The sequence below is a fragment of the Mustela lutreola genome, chromosome 7 (assembly GCF_030435805.1).
Source record: "Mustela lutreola isolate mMusLut2 chromosome 7, mMusLut2.pri, whole genome shotgun sequence".
Classification (NCBI taxonomy): Eukaryota; Metazoa; Chordata; class Mammalia; order Carnivora; family Mustelidae; genus Mustela; species Mustela lutreola.
The window spans coordinates 60,513,897-60,533,313 of record NC_081296.1 but is presented as its reverse complement, the minus strand read 5'-3'; the positions used below and the strand labels follow the sequence as shown (position 1 = coordinate 60,533,313).

General features: G+C 41.6%; 1 protein-coding gene across 1 annotated transcript in view; it reads left to right on the top strand.

Annotated features, from left to right (window-relative positions):
- Positions 1-19,417, top strand: part of RYR3 (ryanodine receptor 3) — a 352,315-nt gene that overhangs the window by 91,165 nt on the left and 241,733 nt on the right. Inside the window, exons 12-14 of the mRNA XM_059183407.1 lie at positions 3,337-3,458; positions 15,742-15,910; positions 17,316-17,451. Coding sequence (XP_059039390.1) covers positions 3,337-3,458; positions 15,742-15,910; positions 17,316-17,451 — 427 coding nt within the window. The remainder of the gene's footprint in view (positions 1-3,336; positions 3,459-15,741; positions 15,911-17,315; positions 17,452-19,417) is intronic.

Below are 19,417 nucleotides of genomic sequence, written 5' to 3'. Positions count from 1 at the left end.
GTGGATAATTGAGTTACTGTGTGGTTTTCATAATATAGATTCTAAATAGAATTGCTACAGAGAAAATGCAGATTGCATGATAACAAGCCCACAGGAACCAAAGTGCAGAAAGATGAGATATTGTGTGTTGATGCTACATCCACGGAATGGACATGATTTGAGTGGCCCATCCCAGCCAGTTGCAGTGGAAAACTAGCTTGGAGACACACCACATCCTTTTGCCAGAAAAGTAGTAGTGTTTCTTTTGATAAGAACCAGAAAATAGATGCCAGGGGCATGATTTCCCTTGGAAAAACCCTTACAAAACACCGTTTTGGGTAGTCAAGGAACCCTAGGAGAGGGTTCTAGGAGCCATTGTACCTTGTAGCTTGGGTTTAGCAGCCTAATATGGAGGTGATGGAAAGTTCAGAATGCAGATTGTTGTAAGAAAGGAGCATGGGAGCAAACCATAAGGTGATAGCTTGCTTTTGTGTAAGTAAAACATACCCAGGAAAGTATCCAGAAATGGGAAACTGAAATCACGAGAAGGAGAGGGAAAATAAAATAAATAACAAATACGCTGACTAAACTATAGCCCTTTCCTTTCCTCTATAAAGAGTTATCAAAACTGGATAAAATACAAAAACAAAAAGAGAGAAAGAAAAACCAAAACCACTTGATGGCTTCAACAACCAGGGTATGCCTCTAGGATAGAAGTACTAAAGACCCCAGACAGAAGGCCAGTGCACCGACTAAGTGAGCCGCATCTTGGTCTCTACCTGCCGCTCAGCATATTGGCAGAGTTACAGCACCAAGGAATGGGGTCTTGTGTTAGCTTCACTGGGCTAGAGAGACAGGTGAGAGATAAGGTTGGCCAGGGTTTCTGGGACTTACGGGGCCACGGTTCTAGAATGGAGGGAACTGTAGAAACATGAACCTGAAATTCTATATACAATTTCCCCTTAAGCTGACTGGGGGTGGGCTTTGAAGCCAGGATAGCAAACAGAAAGCACACAGTGCTTCTCTAATGGAGAAGAGCAAAGTGGAGATGTCAATAGCATGACAATCCTAGGGATAATAAGATTGGGGTTTAGGGTCCCTCAAGTTCGAACAGCCCTTGAAAATATAGTAGGCTTTCAGTTAAATCTCAAAAGGGCTCTAACCTAGGAGTATGAACTACCTCTGGAAATAAGGACAACTTGAAGATAGGCTGGTAAGATGGGTGGATTTTTGGCATCCATCAGAAGAAAATTAAATCCTCTGTAGAGTACAATGGTACCATCTAGAGTCTCCACAATATTCCATACCTCCTAAGATAATGATGGCATTTAAAGGGGTGGAATTTGTGGATCTCGGTTCTCCTCTTGGGAGGAGACGCACTCAAATGACCCTGTTGACGAGGAGAAGTCCCACCTTGTGTTGCTGACTTCTGCCTGTCCCTGCCTTTCTCGTCCAGGACTATAGTCTACATATTCCTTTAACTGCAGCCATGTGCATGTGAATCTGGAAGGTCCTTTCAGAAACTCTCTAAATGATGTCATGATGTTCAGCCCCTGACAGGGCTGCCCTGCTCTATTTTGTGAGAAGCAGGTTAAGTTTCTTTCTAAAAATACAAAGGATGTTCAAATCTGTTTTAAGCATTTTATAAAACAAAACAGGGACCTAGAAAAACCAATGGAAAATAGACACCGTGAAAAACCTAATGGTAACCCCCTTTAAAGGAAGTGCTCTCTTTGCCATTCCTGTCCCAGGCTTCTGCTGTCTTCTCTTGAATTATGGGAATCCTCCTAGAGAAAAAGTGGGCTGCGGTGATCAGTAAGGCCCATAATAACAGGGTCCTAACAGCTGCATTCCCCCTACTTCTCATTACTTTTCTGTTTGGCTGGCTGGTTTGAATGTGTTATCTGAACAAGCAAAAATGTCAGGATTTTGGTCTTTAGGGGCCCAAATACTGGGACTGGGGCCAGAATGAACCTAATAGCAATGCATTGCCAAATCTCAGTGCACCCTTGTTAAACAGTTGCTGGGCAGTTCTCACTGCCCACAACTGTTCTGAAACAGTTGGTGAATCTAGTACTAGGGGTATCCTTGGCTAACCCTTATGCTACAGTATGCAGATGGGGTGCAAGGTCATTGTCAAAACTGAATATAAACTTTGGCAAGCCAGTGTTCTACTTCATGTGTGAACTCATTATGTTAGGACACAATTTCAGAAGAATAAATAACCAGAGATCTTTACATGGAAAGGAAAAGAAGTTTCTTTGAGCTAAGAACAAGAGAGACTGGAACCCCTTTTCCTAAAGATATTTGCTGAAGCCTGGTTTTATGTAATTGACCCCACCCCAGACCCTGGCACCTACAAATGGTCTCTCTTCCCTTAACTTACTTCAAGAGGAACCTTGTCAAGAACTTGAACAAGGGTTTAAGTCTGACTTGAACCAGCCTCAAACCACCCTAGATGGTATATGCATACACTTGACCCTTTCAAGGGAAGAAACCCACTGACCTCCATATTCAAAGCTGGTAACCGTGCTCAAAAATTATACCTGATGTCACTGGTAATAAATACATATATTTAGCTTTTAGATAAATGATTTGAGATCAGTAATATACAGCCCCTTATAAGAAATATTCACTGAGTACTTCCTAGATTCTGGGAAACATGGTTGTGATTGATGTGTAGATCATTTAATCCTCAAAATGACTCTAGAAGTCCATTTAGTGGTGAATTTGAAGCAAAGAGAAGTTAAGTAACTTGCTTGACATCACACAGCTAGAAAGTAAGAAAGTAGGACTAGAATCCACATCAGCTACTACCAGAGCCTGTGCCTTCAAACGCCCTTCTCAGCCTCCATGAGAAGAGTTCCTTCCCCAGTTGTACGTTCAGCAGGAACTGTCCTTCAGGAGAGGAACCCAAGCCCAGTCCCAGTAGAGCATTTTTCTTTAACTTGCTTTTCTTGCTCAATTTATCTCTGGAGGAAAGGCTCTGAACAAAGTGACTTTCTTCCATTTCCAAGGGTAAAGTTTTGTTCATTTTGAGAGAAAAATCTATTACAAAATATGTTTGCACCTTTTCAAATGGGCCATCTAAGCCTAAGGAATTTACTGTAACTCATACCACAGTGGCACATAAAATTTCACTTTCATCAAAACACTGTGTCTCAGGAATGATTCATAGGTCAGTAATGGGGAGTGCAGGCAGAATAACTCCGTTAATGGCCTGTTTTCAAGGGGGCATGGGGGAACTTGGTTGGGGAGAAGGAATACAAGGGATGGGGGGAATCTGGCAAGAAATGGTGACTGTCCAGCTATGAAGTAGCGTGTAACCGGATGCGGTATCCTTGGCTCTGTGGGTAGGTCATACTCCACCAGGAAGGCCACATGGACGACGGGTTAACACTGCAGAGATGCCAGCGCGAGGAGTCGCAGGCTGCTCGCATCATCCGGAACACAACCGCCTTATTCAGCCAGTTTGTGAGGTACAGAAGCTCCTTCCTTTCTTCTGTTAGTTTCTACTCTGGGGCCATCCAATCCCACCTCCCCGTCCCCTTTTGATACTACAAGTTTTCAGGAAATTATTAAACATCAGCAAAGAGTTTTATCACAGAGAGCTTGGGACTTAATAGTCTTTCTCAGAAGATGACCTCCTAGCTTTACCCGTGGCCCCACACATGCTTATGCCCCCACTGGTGCCATCAGGAATACCCAGGGTCTCCTCCCGAAAATTAAGTGATGAGTGCCTGGAGCACTGCAGGTCCCTTTTGGATTCATAGGTGAAGAGGGAAGAAATGGATCCACACCCTTTGTGCTGTTTTGCCCTGTTTAGAAAAGCTTTCTCCATCATTTAGAATCGTTGCTATGGTTTTGATTCAAGTGGATTTGCATTGAAAGCCTTGGGTTACCTACCTGTGGCTGGGACTTAAATGGGAATAGTAACTGAGGTGCCTGCGTGGGTCATAATCCCCTCAATGCCTAAACAGTGCTGTCAGAGCAGAACGCTGTGGACTGTGTTCACCAATTACCGGGAGAAATGGATTCTGTTGTAAACAGTGCAGTGTTCCAAGTCATCCTTCTTTTGTAGGAAAAGAGCTCTAATGCCGAGGGGCCTTAAACTGCGTGCGTGAATTTGCATGAAATGAGAACAATTTTGTTTACCTTGACTTTTCCATTTGGAATACTGCGATCCAAGTAATATGTGTGTGTTAGGATATAGGCTAAGCTGCCGTTACAGTTAAAGATACATTTATTCTCATCTAACTAAGAATATAAGGTAGCCCAGGTTGGGCTACTGAGGCTCAGGGTCCTTTTATCTTGCTGGTTTCTTAAAGTGTACCTGGACCAGCACAGTAGCATCACCTGAGAATGTGTTAAAAAATACACATTCTCAGGTGTCGCCAAATTAGACACCTGGAAGATGATATTCCAGGAAATCGTGTTTTGATAGGTCCTCCAGCTGATGCTGAATCATGCTGAATTTGACAAACCATTGCCCCGGAGGAGGGGTCTTACCTTTGGCCACATGTGAGATTCATCTGGAGAGTTGAGTTTTGTTTTTGTTGTTGTTGTTGTTGTTTTTAAGATTTTATTTATTTGACAGAGATCACAGGTAGGCAGAGAGAGAGAGGAAGGGAAGCAGGCTCCCTGCTGAGCAGAAAGCCCGATGCAGGACTCCATCCCTGGACCCTGGGATCATGACCTGAGCCGAAGGCAGAGGCTTTAATGTGCTGAGCCACCCAGGCGCCCCATGGAGAGTTTTTAATACCCTGATGCCTAGGTGGCATCTCATACCGATTGCATTAGAATTTCTGTGGGTGGGCCAGCTGGGTGACTCAGTTGGTTAAGTATCCAACTCTTGATTTCAGTTCAGGTCATGACCTCAGAGTCGTGAGATTTGAGCTCAGCCTGGAGTCTGCTTGAGATTCTTTCCCTCTGCCCCTCCCCCCAGCTTGCTTGCTCTCTCTTTCTCTGAAATAAGTAAATGAATCTTTAAAAAAATACAAATAGTAAAAAAACAGATCTCTAGAATTTCTGTGATGGGATTCAAACACCAGCTTTGGATTCAAGCTCCCCAGGAGATTCTAATATTCAACACCACTGAGACCAACTATCCTGGTATATTTTCCTCATGTACATGATCAAAAATAACATGCTAGCATCATTTCTCAAATCTGTACTGTGAGAAAAAAAAGGAGGGGGGTAGTGGGGTGGGGTGAGGAAATTGGGAGTGGTGGAGGAGAAGTGATTTCTTTTGTTTAAAAATATGACCTAGGGGCGCCTGGGTGGCTCAGTGGGTTAAGCCGCTGCCTTCGGCTCGGGTCATGATCTCAGGGTCCTGGGATCGAGTACCGCATCAGGCTCTCTGCTCAGCAGGGAGCCTGCTTCCCTCTCTCTCTTTCTGCCTGCCTCTCCGTCTACTTGTGATTTCTCTCTGTCAAATAAATAAAATCTTAAAAAAAAAAAAAAACATGACCTAGAAGTAGATCGCTTTTCTTGTACTCAACTAATTAAAATCAGTCAGATGACCACACCTAACTGCAGGGAGATTGAGAAATATATTGTCTGGTTGGTAGATTGTGTTCCCAGTACCACTCAGGCATCCCATTACCAAAATAGAGAAGGGAAAGTAGACAATGAGGTATTCCTACCACAGAATGGAACTGGGGCTTACACATCAGCCATTCCACTATCACTGATTTCCTGTGATCCCCAAACAAAGTGCTTCCTCCTTTCTATTCCCCAAAATGTCCAGACCTGCTCCCCTTCTTCAGAGAAAGGATATTAGAATGAATAGCTTGGTACAGGAATTAAAAGATGGCTGTGTGCAAAAATGAGCTTTTCATGTAGCCTTGACTATCTCCAGAACTATCATCCTAGAGGTCGAATGGCTTTATTTTTTTATTTGGTTCTCAGTTCTCTGAAACACTGCCCTTGTGCCTGTCTTACAAGTCAGAGGCCCCTGCCTCATAACTATATAAAAATGAATTCAAAATGGATCAAAGACCTAATTATAAGACCTAAAATTATAAAAACTAGGGAAGAAAACATAGGCTTGAACTTTTATGACCTTGAATTAGGCAGTGGCTTATTCAATATGACACCAGAAACAGAAGCAATAAAAGAATATATATAAACTGGACTTGATCAAATGAAAAAGGTTTTTGCTACAAGGGGAACCATCAAGAAAGTGAAAAAACAACCTAGGTGATGGGAAAGAATATTTCAAATCATGTATTGACAAGAGACTTGTATCTGGAATAAAGAACTCTTACAGCTCAACCTTAAAAAGACAAATGGACCAATTTACAAAATGGGCAAAGATCTGAATAGACATTTCTCCAAAGAAAATACGCAAATGGCCAATAAGCATATGAAAAGACGGTCAATGCCATTAGCCATGAGGAAAAATGCAAATCAAAACCAGAGTGAGAGAATTTTACTCCCACAGGGATGGCTATAATTAAAGAGACTTAATAAGAAGCGTGAGACAGGATGTGGAGAAGTTGGAACCTTCATATATTGTTGGTGGGAATGTAAAATGTTGGCAGCCATATTGGAATACCATCTGGAAATTCCTCAAAAAGTTAAACATATGACTGAATTATTTCACTCCTAGGTTATATACCTAAGAGATATGAAATATGTCTACTCAAAAACTGGTACGCAGATGTTCCAAACAGCATTATTCATATTAGCCACAAAGTGATAACAACCCAAAAGACCAATGATGGATGGATAAACAAAATGTGCCGTTTTCGCACAATGGAGTATTACTTATCCATAAAAAGGAATGAAGTATTGATAGAGGCTGTTCATGATAGGATTCTACTTACATGAGATATCCAGAATAGGCATTTCCATAGAGACAGAAAGTAGATCAGTGGTTGTCCAGAAGGGACAGGGGCAGTGACTGCTAATGGGTATGGGATTTGGACGGAAACTGATGAAAAAGTTCTAAAATTGATTGAAGCAATGGTTGCCAAACTATAAATATACTAAAAACCATTAAACCACTGAATTGCACCCTTTAAATAGATGATTGTGTAATATGTGAATTATATTTTAATAAAGCTATTACTTTAAAAAGTCAGTGGGAGTTACATACCTGACAGTGGGAAAATTATTTTTAAACAGCTTTATTGGGTTATAATTTACATATCATAAAATCCATCCTTTTAAGTGTGCAACTCAGTGAATTTTGATAACTTTACTGAACAAAGCAACTATCTCCATAATTTGCTTTTCAAGCATTTCTATCACCCCAAAAAGATCCCTTATGCCTATTGTAGTATATATTATTTCTTGCCCCCAGCATTAGACAACCAATCATATGGTTTTGGTCTCTCTTGATTTAATACCTTTATAAGTTGATTCATACATTATATTGTCTTTTGATCCTGGCCTTTTCCCTTAGTATTAGATTTCTTGAGATTCATCCCTATTGTACTACAAGTATATATACTGTGTGTATACACACACACACACACACACACATATATGATTGTGTGTGTGTGTGTAGAGTATATATAGAGTGTATATAGAGAGATAGAGAGAGAGACGGACAAGTATAGATATACCTCACATTCTGTTTGTCAGTTGAGAATCAGTGGGTTTTTTCTCTTTTTGTTTATTATCAGTATTGGTTCCGTGGATATTTGTATAAAAGTCTTTGGGTATGTATTTTCATTTCTCTTGGGTAAATAGCAGGAAGTAGAATTGCAATGTCATATGTAATTTGTTTAACACTTATACGTATTTTTTTAAAAAAGGATTTTATTTGAGAGAGAGTAAGCGAGAGAAAAAGCATAAATTGGGGGAGGGGTAGAGGCAAAGGGAGAAGCAGACTCTCTGCTGAGTGGGGAGCCCAATGTGGGGCTCAGTCCTAGGACTCCAGGATCCTGACCTGAGCCAAATGCAGACATTTAATCAACTGAGCCACCCAGGTGCCCCAACATGTTTATATTTTTATGATAAAATATACAGAGCATAGCATTTACCATTTCAACCAGTTTTAAGTGTATCATTTGTGATATTAACCAAATTCAGATTTTTGTACAATCATCACCACTGTCCTTCCCCAGAACTTCTACAACATTGGAAACAGAAATCTATACCCATTAAACAATAACTCTGCCTTCTTCCCCACTCTCCACCAGGCCCTGGTAAACAGTATTCAACCTTTCTATGAATTTCACTAATTTAACCAGAATCATACAAAATTTGTCTTTTTGTGCCTTGCTTATTTCACTTAACAAAGTCCACTGGATATTTGGGTATGCCTAAGTTTTAGGAAACTGGAAGCCCTCTTTCCAAAGAAGATATGCCATTTTATGTTCCACTCAGATATACAAAGTTCCAATTTCTCCACACCCGTATTGTCTGTTTTTGATTGTAGATATTCTAGTGGCTTATGAAGCAGTATGCTGTTATGATTTTAATTTGCATTTCCAAAATGACTAATGATTTTTAATGTCTTTTCATGTACTTATTAGCTATTCATATATCTTCTTTAGGAAAATGTAATCAAGGCTTTGCCTGTTTTTGGTTGGGTGGTTTGTCTTCACGCTGACATTTGACAATTCTTTGTATCGTCTGGTTGCAAGTTTTCTGTTGCTTCGTGATTTGAAGATATTTTCTCTTAGTCTGTGGCTTTTTCCCCTCCTTTTCTTAATGATATCTTTGAAGAACAAACATTTTAATATTGGTGAAGTCCAATTTAACATAACTTTTGTTTCTGGATTGTGCTTTTGAGTGTCCTAAGAGCTCTTGCCCAACCCAGAGTCACCAGGATTTTCTCCTGTGTTTCTTCTGAAAGTTTTGTAATTTAAGCTCTTACGTTAGCTCTGTGATCCATATTGAATCTGTTTTTGGATATGGCCTGATGTAAGAATTGAAATTCCTTTTTTTTTTTTTTCCTTTTAAAGTGGATCATTTTGATACCTCATTGTCCTTGCCTAATTCTTTGAAAGGCTCTTTCCTCCGTCACGTTCCCTTGGCACCTTTGTCAAAAGCTAAGTGACCATAAATTTAATGGTATGTTTCTAGACCCTCAGTTCTATTCTACTGGCTTACATGTCTCTCAAAACAACACTGTCCTGATGAACATAGCTTTATAGTAAGTATTAAAATCCGATAGAATCCTCTAGTTTTGTACTTTTTTTTCAAAATTATTTTGGCTTTTCTGGGTCCTTTGAATTCCCATATAAATTTTAGGGTGAATTTGTCAACTTTTGCTTGCCAGGATATTGATAGGAAATGCATTGAAACTTTAGATCAATTTGATGGAAGAACTTTTATCTTAACTGTACTGAATCTTCTAATTCATGTAGAATGTCTCTCCCTTTATCTTTTCTTCTTGAAATCCTTTCTGCAAGATATTATAGTTTTCAATGTTTGTCTTAAGTCTTTTTTTTTTCAGCATAACAGTATTCATTATTTTTTCACCACACCCAGTGCTCCATGCAATCTGTGCCCTCTATAATCCCCACCACCTGGTACCCCAACTTCCCACCCCCCCACCACTTCAAACCCCTCAGATTGTTTTTCAGAGTCCATAGTCTCTCATGGTTCACCTCCCCTTCCAATTTCCCCCAGCTCCCTTCTCCTCTCTAACTCCCCATGTCCTCCATGCTATTTGTTATGCTCCACAAATAAGTGAAAGTATATGATAATTTACTCTCTCTGCTTGACTTATTTCACTCAGCATAATCTCTTCCAGTCCCGTCCATGTTGCTACAAAATTTGGGTATTCATCCTTTCTGATGGAGGCATAATACTCCATAGTGTATATGGACCACATCTTCCTTATCCATTCGTCCATTGAAGGGCATCTTGGTTCTTTCCACAGTTTGGCGACCATGGACATTGCTGCTATAAACATTGGGGTACAGATGGCCCTTCTTTTCATGACATCTGTATCTTTGGGGTAAATACCCAGGAGTGCAATGGCAGGGTTATAGGGAAGTTCTATTTTTAATTTCTTGAGGAATCTCCACACTGTTCTCCAAAGAGGCTGAACCAACTTGCATTCCCACCAACAGTGGAAGAGGGTTCCTCTTTCTCCACATCCCCTCCAACATATGTTGTTTCCTGTCTTGTTAATTTTGGCCATTCTAACTGGTGTAAGGTGATATCTCAATGTGGTTTTAATTTGAATCTCCCTGATGGCTAGTGATGATGAGCATTTATTCATGTGTCTGATAGCCATTTGTATGTCTTCATTGGAGAAGTGTCTGTTCATATCTTCTGCCCATTTTTTGATATGATTTTCTGTTTTGTGTGTGTTGAGTTTGAGGAGTTTATTATAGATCCTGGATATCAACCTTTTGTTTGTACTGTCATTTGCAAATATCTTCTCCCATTCTGTGGGTTGCCTCTTTGTTTTCTTGATTATTTCCTTTGCTGTGCAGAAGCTTTGATTTTGATGAAGTCCCAAAAGTATATTTTCACTTTTGTTTCCTTTGCCTTTGGAGACATATCTTGAAAGAAGTTGCTGTGGCTGAGATCGAAGAGATTACTGCCTATGTTCTCCTCTAGGATTCTGATGGATTCCTGTCTCACGTTGAAACTCGGACCATTCTCTTACACCGTACACAAAGATAAACTCAAAATGGATAAAAGACCTTAGGTGTCTTCTATAAAAGTTATCCCTAAGTATTTTTGATGCTACTACAGTTGGAATTGTTCTCTTAATTTCTTTTCAAATTGTTCACTGCATACATAATACGGAAGGAACAGAAATTGAGTTTTTTAAATATCAATCATGCGTCCTGTGACTTATTTGAAAAGTTTATTCTAGTGGATTTTTTTTTTTTTGGTGTGCATTCTTTATCTACAAACAGGATCATGTCATTTGTTAATAAAGTTCTGTTTTTTTTTCCTTTACAAAATGGATGCCCTTTCTTTCCTGCTCCTCACCGCCCCCCCACCTTGATTGCAGTGGATAGAACATCCATTACAATGTGAAATAAAAGTGGAAAAAAACAGATATCCTTTTCTTGTTCCTATCTTAACAGGAAAACACTCAGTCTTTGTTTATTGAATATGATGCTAATTGTAGGGCTTTTGTAGGTGACTTTTATAGGGTTGAGGAAGTTCTCTTGAGTTCCTGTGTTTGTTAAGAGGTTTCTTTTATCTTGAATGTGTAAGATTTTGGCAAATTCTTTTTCTTTGTCTATTTGGATGATCATGTGGTTTTGCCTTTTATAAACTAGTTACATTAGAAGATGTTATGTTAACTGAGAATAGGATGTTTAATCTCTCACTATTAGGCTGAATTGTCTGTTTCTCCCTTGGTTTTCCCAACTTCAGCTTTCATGTAGTTTGGTGTCTGTTGTTGGGTGGTTATATGTTCATAACGGATATATCTCCCTGATAAATTGACTTTTTTATAATTAGAAAACATTTCCCTTTTTTTCTCTATGAACATTTTTTATCTTAAAGTCTAATTTGTAGAGCCACTCCAGAGGTCTCACATACAGATCGTGGTTACTGTTGGCAAGGAATAAGTTCTTCACGCCTTTTACTTGCAACCTGTGTCTTTGAATCTATAAAGTGTGTCTTGTACAGAGGACACATTGAATCTTGTTTTCTAAATGTACTCTGACAGTCTTCTCCTTTTATTGGTGTGTGTAATCCATTTATAGATAATGTAATTATTTAAACTGTTGAATTTATGTCTGCCATGTTGCTATCTGATTTTTATATATCTCATGTTCTTTTTGTTTCTGTCTTCCTCCTTTATTGCCTTCTTTTGTTTTAGATATTTTCTAGTCTACTATTTTAATTCCTTTGCTGAGGGATTTGGGGTTTTTTGTGGTTTATTTTTATTTATTTATTTATTTTTACTACTGTCTTGAGTTATATTCTTAGTGGTTGTTCTAGGCAACTTGGTAGGTGTTTAATTTGTGACACTCTACCTTGAATTAAAACTAACTTAACACATAAAACCAAACAACTTTGCTCCAGCATTTCATTCTCGCTTTCCTCCTTGAAATAATACTGCTACATCTATTACATCCTCCTTTGGTATAAGCCCAGCAGTACAATTTTTTTAACAATTATTTTTTTTACAATTATTTTCTTATCCATTCATTTTCAATTTTTTATTATATTTTTAAAGATTTTATTTATTTGACAGAGAAAGACACAGCAAGAGAGGCAATACAAGCAGGGAGAGTGGGAGAGGGAGAGGCAGGGAGCCTGATGCGGGGCTCAATCCCAGGATACTGGGATCATGACATTAGCTGAGAGACGGCACTTAACCACTGAGCCACCCAGGTGCCCCATCTGTTTGTTTTTTAAAAATATAAAAACAAAAGAGAAATGAACATATTTATACCATATTTTTATTTGCCTACATAATTACTTTTACTAGTGCTCTTTATTCCTACATATAGATTCTAGTTACTATCTGGTGTCATTTTCTTTCAACCTGAAGAACTTCCCTCAGTATTTCTTACAAGCTCAGCCTGGTCGCCTTATATTTCTTACAGGTATTTGGTGATGGGCCTGCTTGCGGGTTAGATAACACATTCAGAGTTCACACAGTTTTAGGTCTGTCCTGGATTTCGCTTTCTGCTTGCCCACAACCTCAGATTCAGCCAGAGATAAGTAGATGGCTACATCCCTCTCCAGTTCTTCCTGAGTACATGTGTGACCTTGCTCAGGGTCTGCCCCACCTTGTTAGAACTTTTTTGATCTAAAGCTAGAGGAGGGCTTTAGGACAGCCTCAGGCTGAAATACCATAGGTTCCTATATCTCTTAGCAAGGCTCATTCTTTTTTTTAATTTTTTAAAAATATTTTATTCATTTATTTGAGAAAGAGAGGGCATAAGCAGGGGGGAGCAGCAGGCAGAGAGAGAAGGAGAAGCAGGTTCCCGACTGAACCGGAAGCCTAATGTGAGGCTCTATACCAGGACCCAGGGGTCATGACTGGAGCTGACGGCAGGCGCTTAACCAACTGAGCCACCCAGGTGGCCTCACCAAGCCTCATTATTTAAAATAAACAAACAAAGAAACAAAACAAAATTCAATTTGTTGTATGCCTTTGGTCAATTTCCAGAGTCCTTAAAAAAATTGTTTAGGATGATTTTGCCCCATTTTATCATCATTTTTGTGAGGGAGAGGATTTCCTGAGTTCCTCAGTTAGATGATCTGGATGTTCCCCTGTCGGTTGGGGAAATTCTTAGTTGTCTGAGCCACAGGATGTTTTAGAAGAAAGGAGGACTGCTGAAAAATAAACCTGTGCAGCAGGGATGGGGGCTGCAAAAGCCATAGTACTTGGATTTTGCAAGAGCTGGGAAGTGAAAGACTAAAAAAAAAAAAAATGATAAGGAGATTCTCCCCTCCTATCTTTTTTTGAGAAAATGACAGAACATTCTGTGTACAATGGAAACCAGAAGGAGGGGGGTGGCCTTCTGAGAAAGCAAATTAAAGTTAAATGAATAGGGAAGGAAGAAGAAAGAACAATGAGGAAGAAAGGTTAAAGTTTGCTTGTGCTGTCTCATCATCCTGCTCATCATCCCAGCAGTTGCTGGGAGCTGTCCAGTAAGACACATGAACGATGTGAAAGGTGAGGGAGTCTCAGAAATCCTGCTGACGAGTAGATAACTATCCACCTGTCCTGAGTTTAACCTTAGGATGGAAATATTACATAAATAATTATGTTATGGTAATAGTATGGTAAATATTCAGAATCCCCTGAGATCTTACTTGAATTAAACAAAAGAAGTCCTTGCAAAGATCTGGGAACATAGTGGGGCAGTGGCTGAATCAGAGAGCAGAAAAAAAAAAAAAGCTGGGATGACTAAGGTACCATTGTAGTTTGCTCTGAATTGAGACACCATCTTGTCCCTATCCTGGGTGCATCTGGGTCTCCCCCAAGGTTCTGGAGTAGAAAGTGATCACCATGAAGCCATTCAGAGGTCGTGTCTGTTTCCCCATTGTCCCTAGTGCCAGGCCTGTGGGTGGGATGTGTTCTGCTTTGAGGGAAGAAGGGATCTTCCTTTAGTCCAGTGGAATACTATCATATTGATGGATTTCGAAGGGACAAGATGAAGCAATCTTGCAATGAGAACCCACAGAACAAAATTAGACCCAGAAGGACCCTGGCAATAATAAAGTTTGTACCGTTCCTATTTTCTAGGTGGAAAACCAAGCACAGGAGGCTTAAAGACACCCCAAATATCATATGTTCATGGCAATGACTATAAATTGGGTTTTCTGGGCCCCTGTATGGTTCTCTTCAAACTACAAAAATGCTAAAAATGTCTTTTATCTTTTCATTATATATAGATAGATAGATATAGGTATCTATCTATATATCTCCAAAGCAACACTATTTACTTAACTCATGTCGTTGTTTCTAGTAAACTCAAAATTTTACAAAAGGGGGGCAAGGGTTGGGAGAATCTGCATCTGGGCCAAACCAACTGGAGATATGTATTCATTTTTTCCTTGAATCTAGAATTAGGAAGTCATTCCTGACTGGGTTTGGTCTTCCCAAACCTTCACTTCATGTCCTCACAGCATTCTCTTTCCCACTCTCTATTTCCTGTAGTATCTCGGATAGTCACAAGTGAGTATTTCCGTAGCTCTTCCCATGGGCCAGCGCCCACCCTGGTGAGAAGGCCCTCCGTGTCTGTAGTCCACTGGGGTTCTGTCCTCATCTCATCCACTTGGCCTTTTTGTATACAAAATTGGAATTGTCACTTCATAATCTGAGTGTTCTTTGGGCTTGTTAAGCCTTTGCTTTAGGCCTGGTAAGTCTTTTCTTAGCATGTGTCCAGACTAATAGGTAACCAAATATCCTGTCAATGCTGAGGAGAACTCCTTAGAAATTGACCCAAGGAAAAGTTCTGAGGTGATTTATACACTCTGTGAGTTCCCAGTTCCCTGGGGCAGTGAGGCAGTTTCACAGGGGATGGGTCCAATTTCCCCTTCCTCCTTATAGCCTTTGCTCTCCAGAAGGCTCACCAACGTACCCATCAAGGGGATGGGAAATGGCTTCTTTTTCCCATCTGTGGAGATTTGTGGTCTTTCTGTATTGACGGGATTTAATCACAAGACTTTTTGAAAAATTCTGACCAAGTTGGACAGAAACAGACATTCAGGATAGGAGAGCCACAACAGAGAGAGCAAGAGAGGTGGTGGGGGAGGGAATACTGAGGAGGGGACATGAAGACAGAGAGGAAGAACATGGAGAGAAGGGGTCAATTGCTGAGAAAAAGTGGGGAGGCCACACAGAGGAAGTCAGGAGGAGACCTCCACAAAGGGGGAAGAGGAGCTCATGTGTACCTGCACACACACAAAACCTTGATGAAAAAAAACCCATGCAGAGACATGAATACCATGAAGAGAAAAAGAGACAGAAAGGGAGAGAGAAGGCAAAAGCACAGATGGAGTTGATAGAAACCCTTCCAACCTAGTGTTTTAACCTGTTCCAAGAGGAATCTGGGATCGTTCGAAAGAACTGTGAGTTAGTAAGTTATTTTTAAGTGTTCTTATGCAGAAAATGAGAAAGCATGGCAAAAGGCACGGGTCCCTTCCCTTTGTTGACATAAGGTCTTTAAAATCGAGTCAGATGTTTTCTTCTGTGGCTCTTTTGGTTGGCAGACGTGAATGTGTGGTAATCACTCGGCGACTGCTGCGGGAAGCAGGGCCTGGTGCCCATCGTGGGGCAGGTAAGAACCAGGACCCGGCGGACGCTCGTCAGGGTCCCCACCCAAGGCCCAGACCTGAGCCGCATCCATCTTGTGTTTTTAGCGGGAACAACCGCGCAGCGGCCCCTGTCACCCTGCCGATCCAAGAGGTCCTGCAGACCTTGCAGGACTTGATTGCCTACTTTCAGCCCCCAGAGGAGGAGATGCAGCACGAGGACAAACAGAACAAACTCCGCTCGCTCAAGAACAGACAGAATCTCTTCAAGGAGGAGGTAAGTCGAAAAAGTTAAAAGTTGAGATTCTCTTTGCGAGAGAATAAATGCAGAGATATCCAGAGCTGGCATATCCTTATGATGGCAGTTCAGCTTTGTCTCCGTGCATGCGGGTAGCTATGGAAGAACAAGAGAGAGAGGGACACCGGAAAGGAAAGGATGCATTGGCAGCTGACCTTCCCTGTCCGCCACCCGCGGTTACGCTCCCAGTACACATTGTAGCCATGGATCTTGGCACACTCCCACTGAAGTTGGAAGATTCCAAGTCTTCAAAACTTCAGTGCCGCAGGGCGCGTGTATATCCCAATCTGTGCTCAGTCTCAGCTATTAAAGCACGGCATTGGCTGTGATTCCCAAATTTTAGAAGCTGTCAGAATTACCTAGGAAACCTGTTTGAAAAAATACAAATGCCCAGGATCTACCATGTCTGCAATAAGTGGGGACCTGAACTTGAAAGATAACAAGTAAAGTCAGGTCTTACCAAGAACCCAAGTGTCTGGATCACAAGGGAGGAGACCTGGATGCAAGGAAAAACTAACTTGGGACCCAGGAGGCCCTGGATCAAGTTCTGGCTCCATCGTAGGCTTCATCCCTGGCGGGGTGTGATCTTGGAAAAGTCACAGGCCTTCTTTGAACTTGGATGTGATGATTTGGCATTAACAGGCCATGGTCCCACCCACCCCTGCATCACCTCTGTTCCTGGAAACAGGGTTTGTTCCTTGGCTGTTTCCAAAGTTTGGGACCTATAGACCCGTCCCTGCTCAGTCTCCTGATCCAAGCAGACTGGCTCTGGGGACATGATGCCCGAAAGGCTACTGAGACTCTCTCTCTCTTTAAAAACAACGAGGCACAGATGTTTTCACTGGGCAGCATCATATTGTCATTAAGAAGAGAAGCAGTTAAAATCTACTTTTGGTTTTATTGTCTCTAAATCCTACCCTTTTGACAGAGGAGCAGGAGGAAGCAAGTATGGTTGTCTTATGCATCTGAATGGAATTTCTTGAGATTTAATAGGAAAATAGGAACTGTATTGAGGGCTGTTGCTGGGGGAGTCAGAGTCATTTCATGCCAGGCCCAAAGCAAGCTTTTGGGAGCCTCATTCATGCTCCCACTTTCGATATGTCCTTAAATGGAGTTAAAGACACGGGAGCAAACCTGTCATGAAGAAACTGCTAATTCCCACCTCTCCCCAACCCCCGGCCATATGGATGCTATTTCATGTCTCTGAGGCACAAGAATGTATATTTTGTTTTTAGGAAGAAAACAAAATCCAAACTGGCATGTGATGGTCTGTGTGCACATTAGCGTCATCAGCTATAAAATGTGAATGAGCTGGGAGGGAAAAGAACAGAATCCTGCTTTCTTTATCGGGAACTTTCATCTTCTCCCCACCTGTCCGTCACAGGGAATGTTGGCCCTTGTGTTAAACTGCATTGACCGCTTAAATATCTACAACAGTGTTGCACACTTTGCGGGGATCGCAAGGGAGGAGAGTGGCATGGCTTGGAAGGAAATACTGAACCTCCTCTACAAACTGCTCGGTAAGCACACACAGCCTCTCCCTGGGAAGATTTCCGAGGGGGTGTCTCTACATGGCTGATGGTCATCTAGCCCCATTCTTGGAAGCTTTTTCTTTTTTTTTTTTTTTTAAGATTTTGTTTATTTATTTGAGAGAGAGCACGATCGGGGTGAGGGGCAGAGGGAGAAGCAGACTCCCCGCTGAGCAAGGAGTCCCACGCAGGGCTCGATCCCAGGACCCAGGGATCACAACCTGAGCCAAAGACAGACGCTTAACCAGCTGAGCCACCCAGGCTCCACTTGGAAGCCTTTTCTAACCATTTGATTCTGTTAGCCGGCCATACATTCTGTTAGCCAGCAGCTTATTGTATTTTCCACACTTAAGAGCAAGAAGTCAGCAGAGAGTGAAAGCAGGTGAGGATCAGTCTTGCCAAAACCACCCATAACACCGTGGACAGTCACTTCATCTCTCTGGACCTCAGTCCCTCCTCTTTAAAATGAGGGAACAAGACTCGAACGTGTTTACAGCGCCCTCCACATTTAGACTTGGACACCTGCACATTAAGTATGGTTCCTCTTTTCAGCTCTCTGACCTCTCATTGGCTGCTTGTCGGGCAGTCCTGATTCCTGGTGCTTTGGCCTGTTCGTTATCTCCTTTTGTTCAGGGAATAAAGGTGGAGAGTGAAGAAGTTCCAGCACCAGCCTTTCTTCTCACAGCATGGACAGGGGGTGATGTTCCGGGTCCTGCGGTAACCAGCACCCCCACATGGGCCCAAAGCACCACACTGGGGGAGGGAGGTGGTGGAAGACAGTATGGGCCTGTGTGAGAAGGTGGCCCCTGGTAGTTGCCCAGATGAGACGATGAAGCAGCATTTTGGGCTTTTGCTCTGAAGTGTATCTCCCTCTGTGAACTTAGAGGAAGTTCACAGAAAGGTGAGTGGGCCAGTGGGGAGCTGAAGACATCTGGTTGGACACATTCTCGATGTCAAGGGTCAGGCTGATTGGACTACCGCTGTAGTAAAATCCCTTCCAACTATAATACTTTGTAATGGTAAGGCTCTAACTCAGCAGTAATTTTTACAACAGGAGTAGTTAATAGTTACTGAGCTTTTTGTGCCAAGCAGTGGAATATCTCTTTTTGATCTGAGGAACAACACTTTGAGGTGTAGGTACTGTTACCCGTTTAGCTGTGAATCAGAAGAAACTGATGCTCAGAAATGTCATAACTTCCCTAAGGCCATACATGTCGTAAATTCTAGAACTGTGGTGTGAGGCCAGCTGACCCCCCCCAGCACCCTGTGCTTAACCCCTTTGTTGCAGCTGACCTGGAAATCCAACTGAATTCGGCCGTCCTCTAACTGTGGAGATACAAAGCAGAGGTCCGGAGGAAGTCCTTTCCTTATCCAAATATCTTTCAAGCATCTGTAAAACCTATCTTTGAAAAACAAAAGCATAAAGAACAAGTGTGTGGGCCCAGTTTACATGGATCTGTGGCAGAGGCCAGGTCTATGGAGGGCTGTTATGTGGGTCTAGCTTGGTGAAAATCTACTGATAGCAAATTCTCTCCCTCCCTTAGCAATATCATCTACCAGTGGTTCTCAAACATGAGCAGGCGTTAGAATCAAGTGGAGAGTTGGTTAAGACACTGATGCTGGGTCCCCTCCCCAGAGGTTCAGATTCAGATTCAAATCTGGGGTAAGGCCAGAGAATCTGCATTTCCAACAATTTCTCAGGTGACACATTCCAGTCCTGGGACCACACTTTGGGAATCATGGTCACATGCTGATATGACTTAGATATTTTAGAGTTTCATGTTTCCTTATTATTCGCCTATTAGTTTAACCAAATTTCCTGGCTGTTTTCACTGGGATGCCTCCCTTAGCATGGAAAATTGCAAATCTCTAGCTAGGGTTAAGAAAACACTGCAAAGAATGGAGTTCTTAAATCAGTAACCAAGCAGATATTTTTCTTGTTGCTATCTGAAGTAAT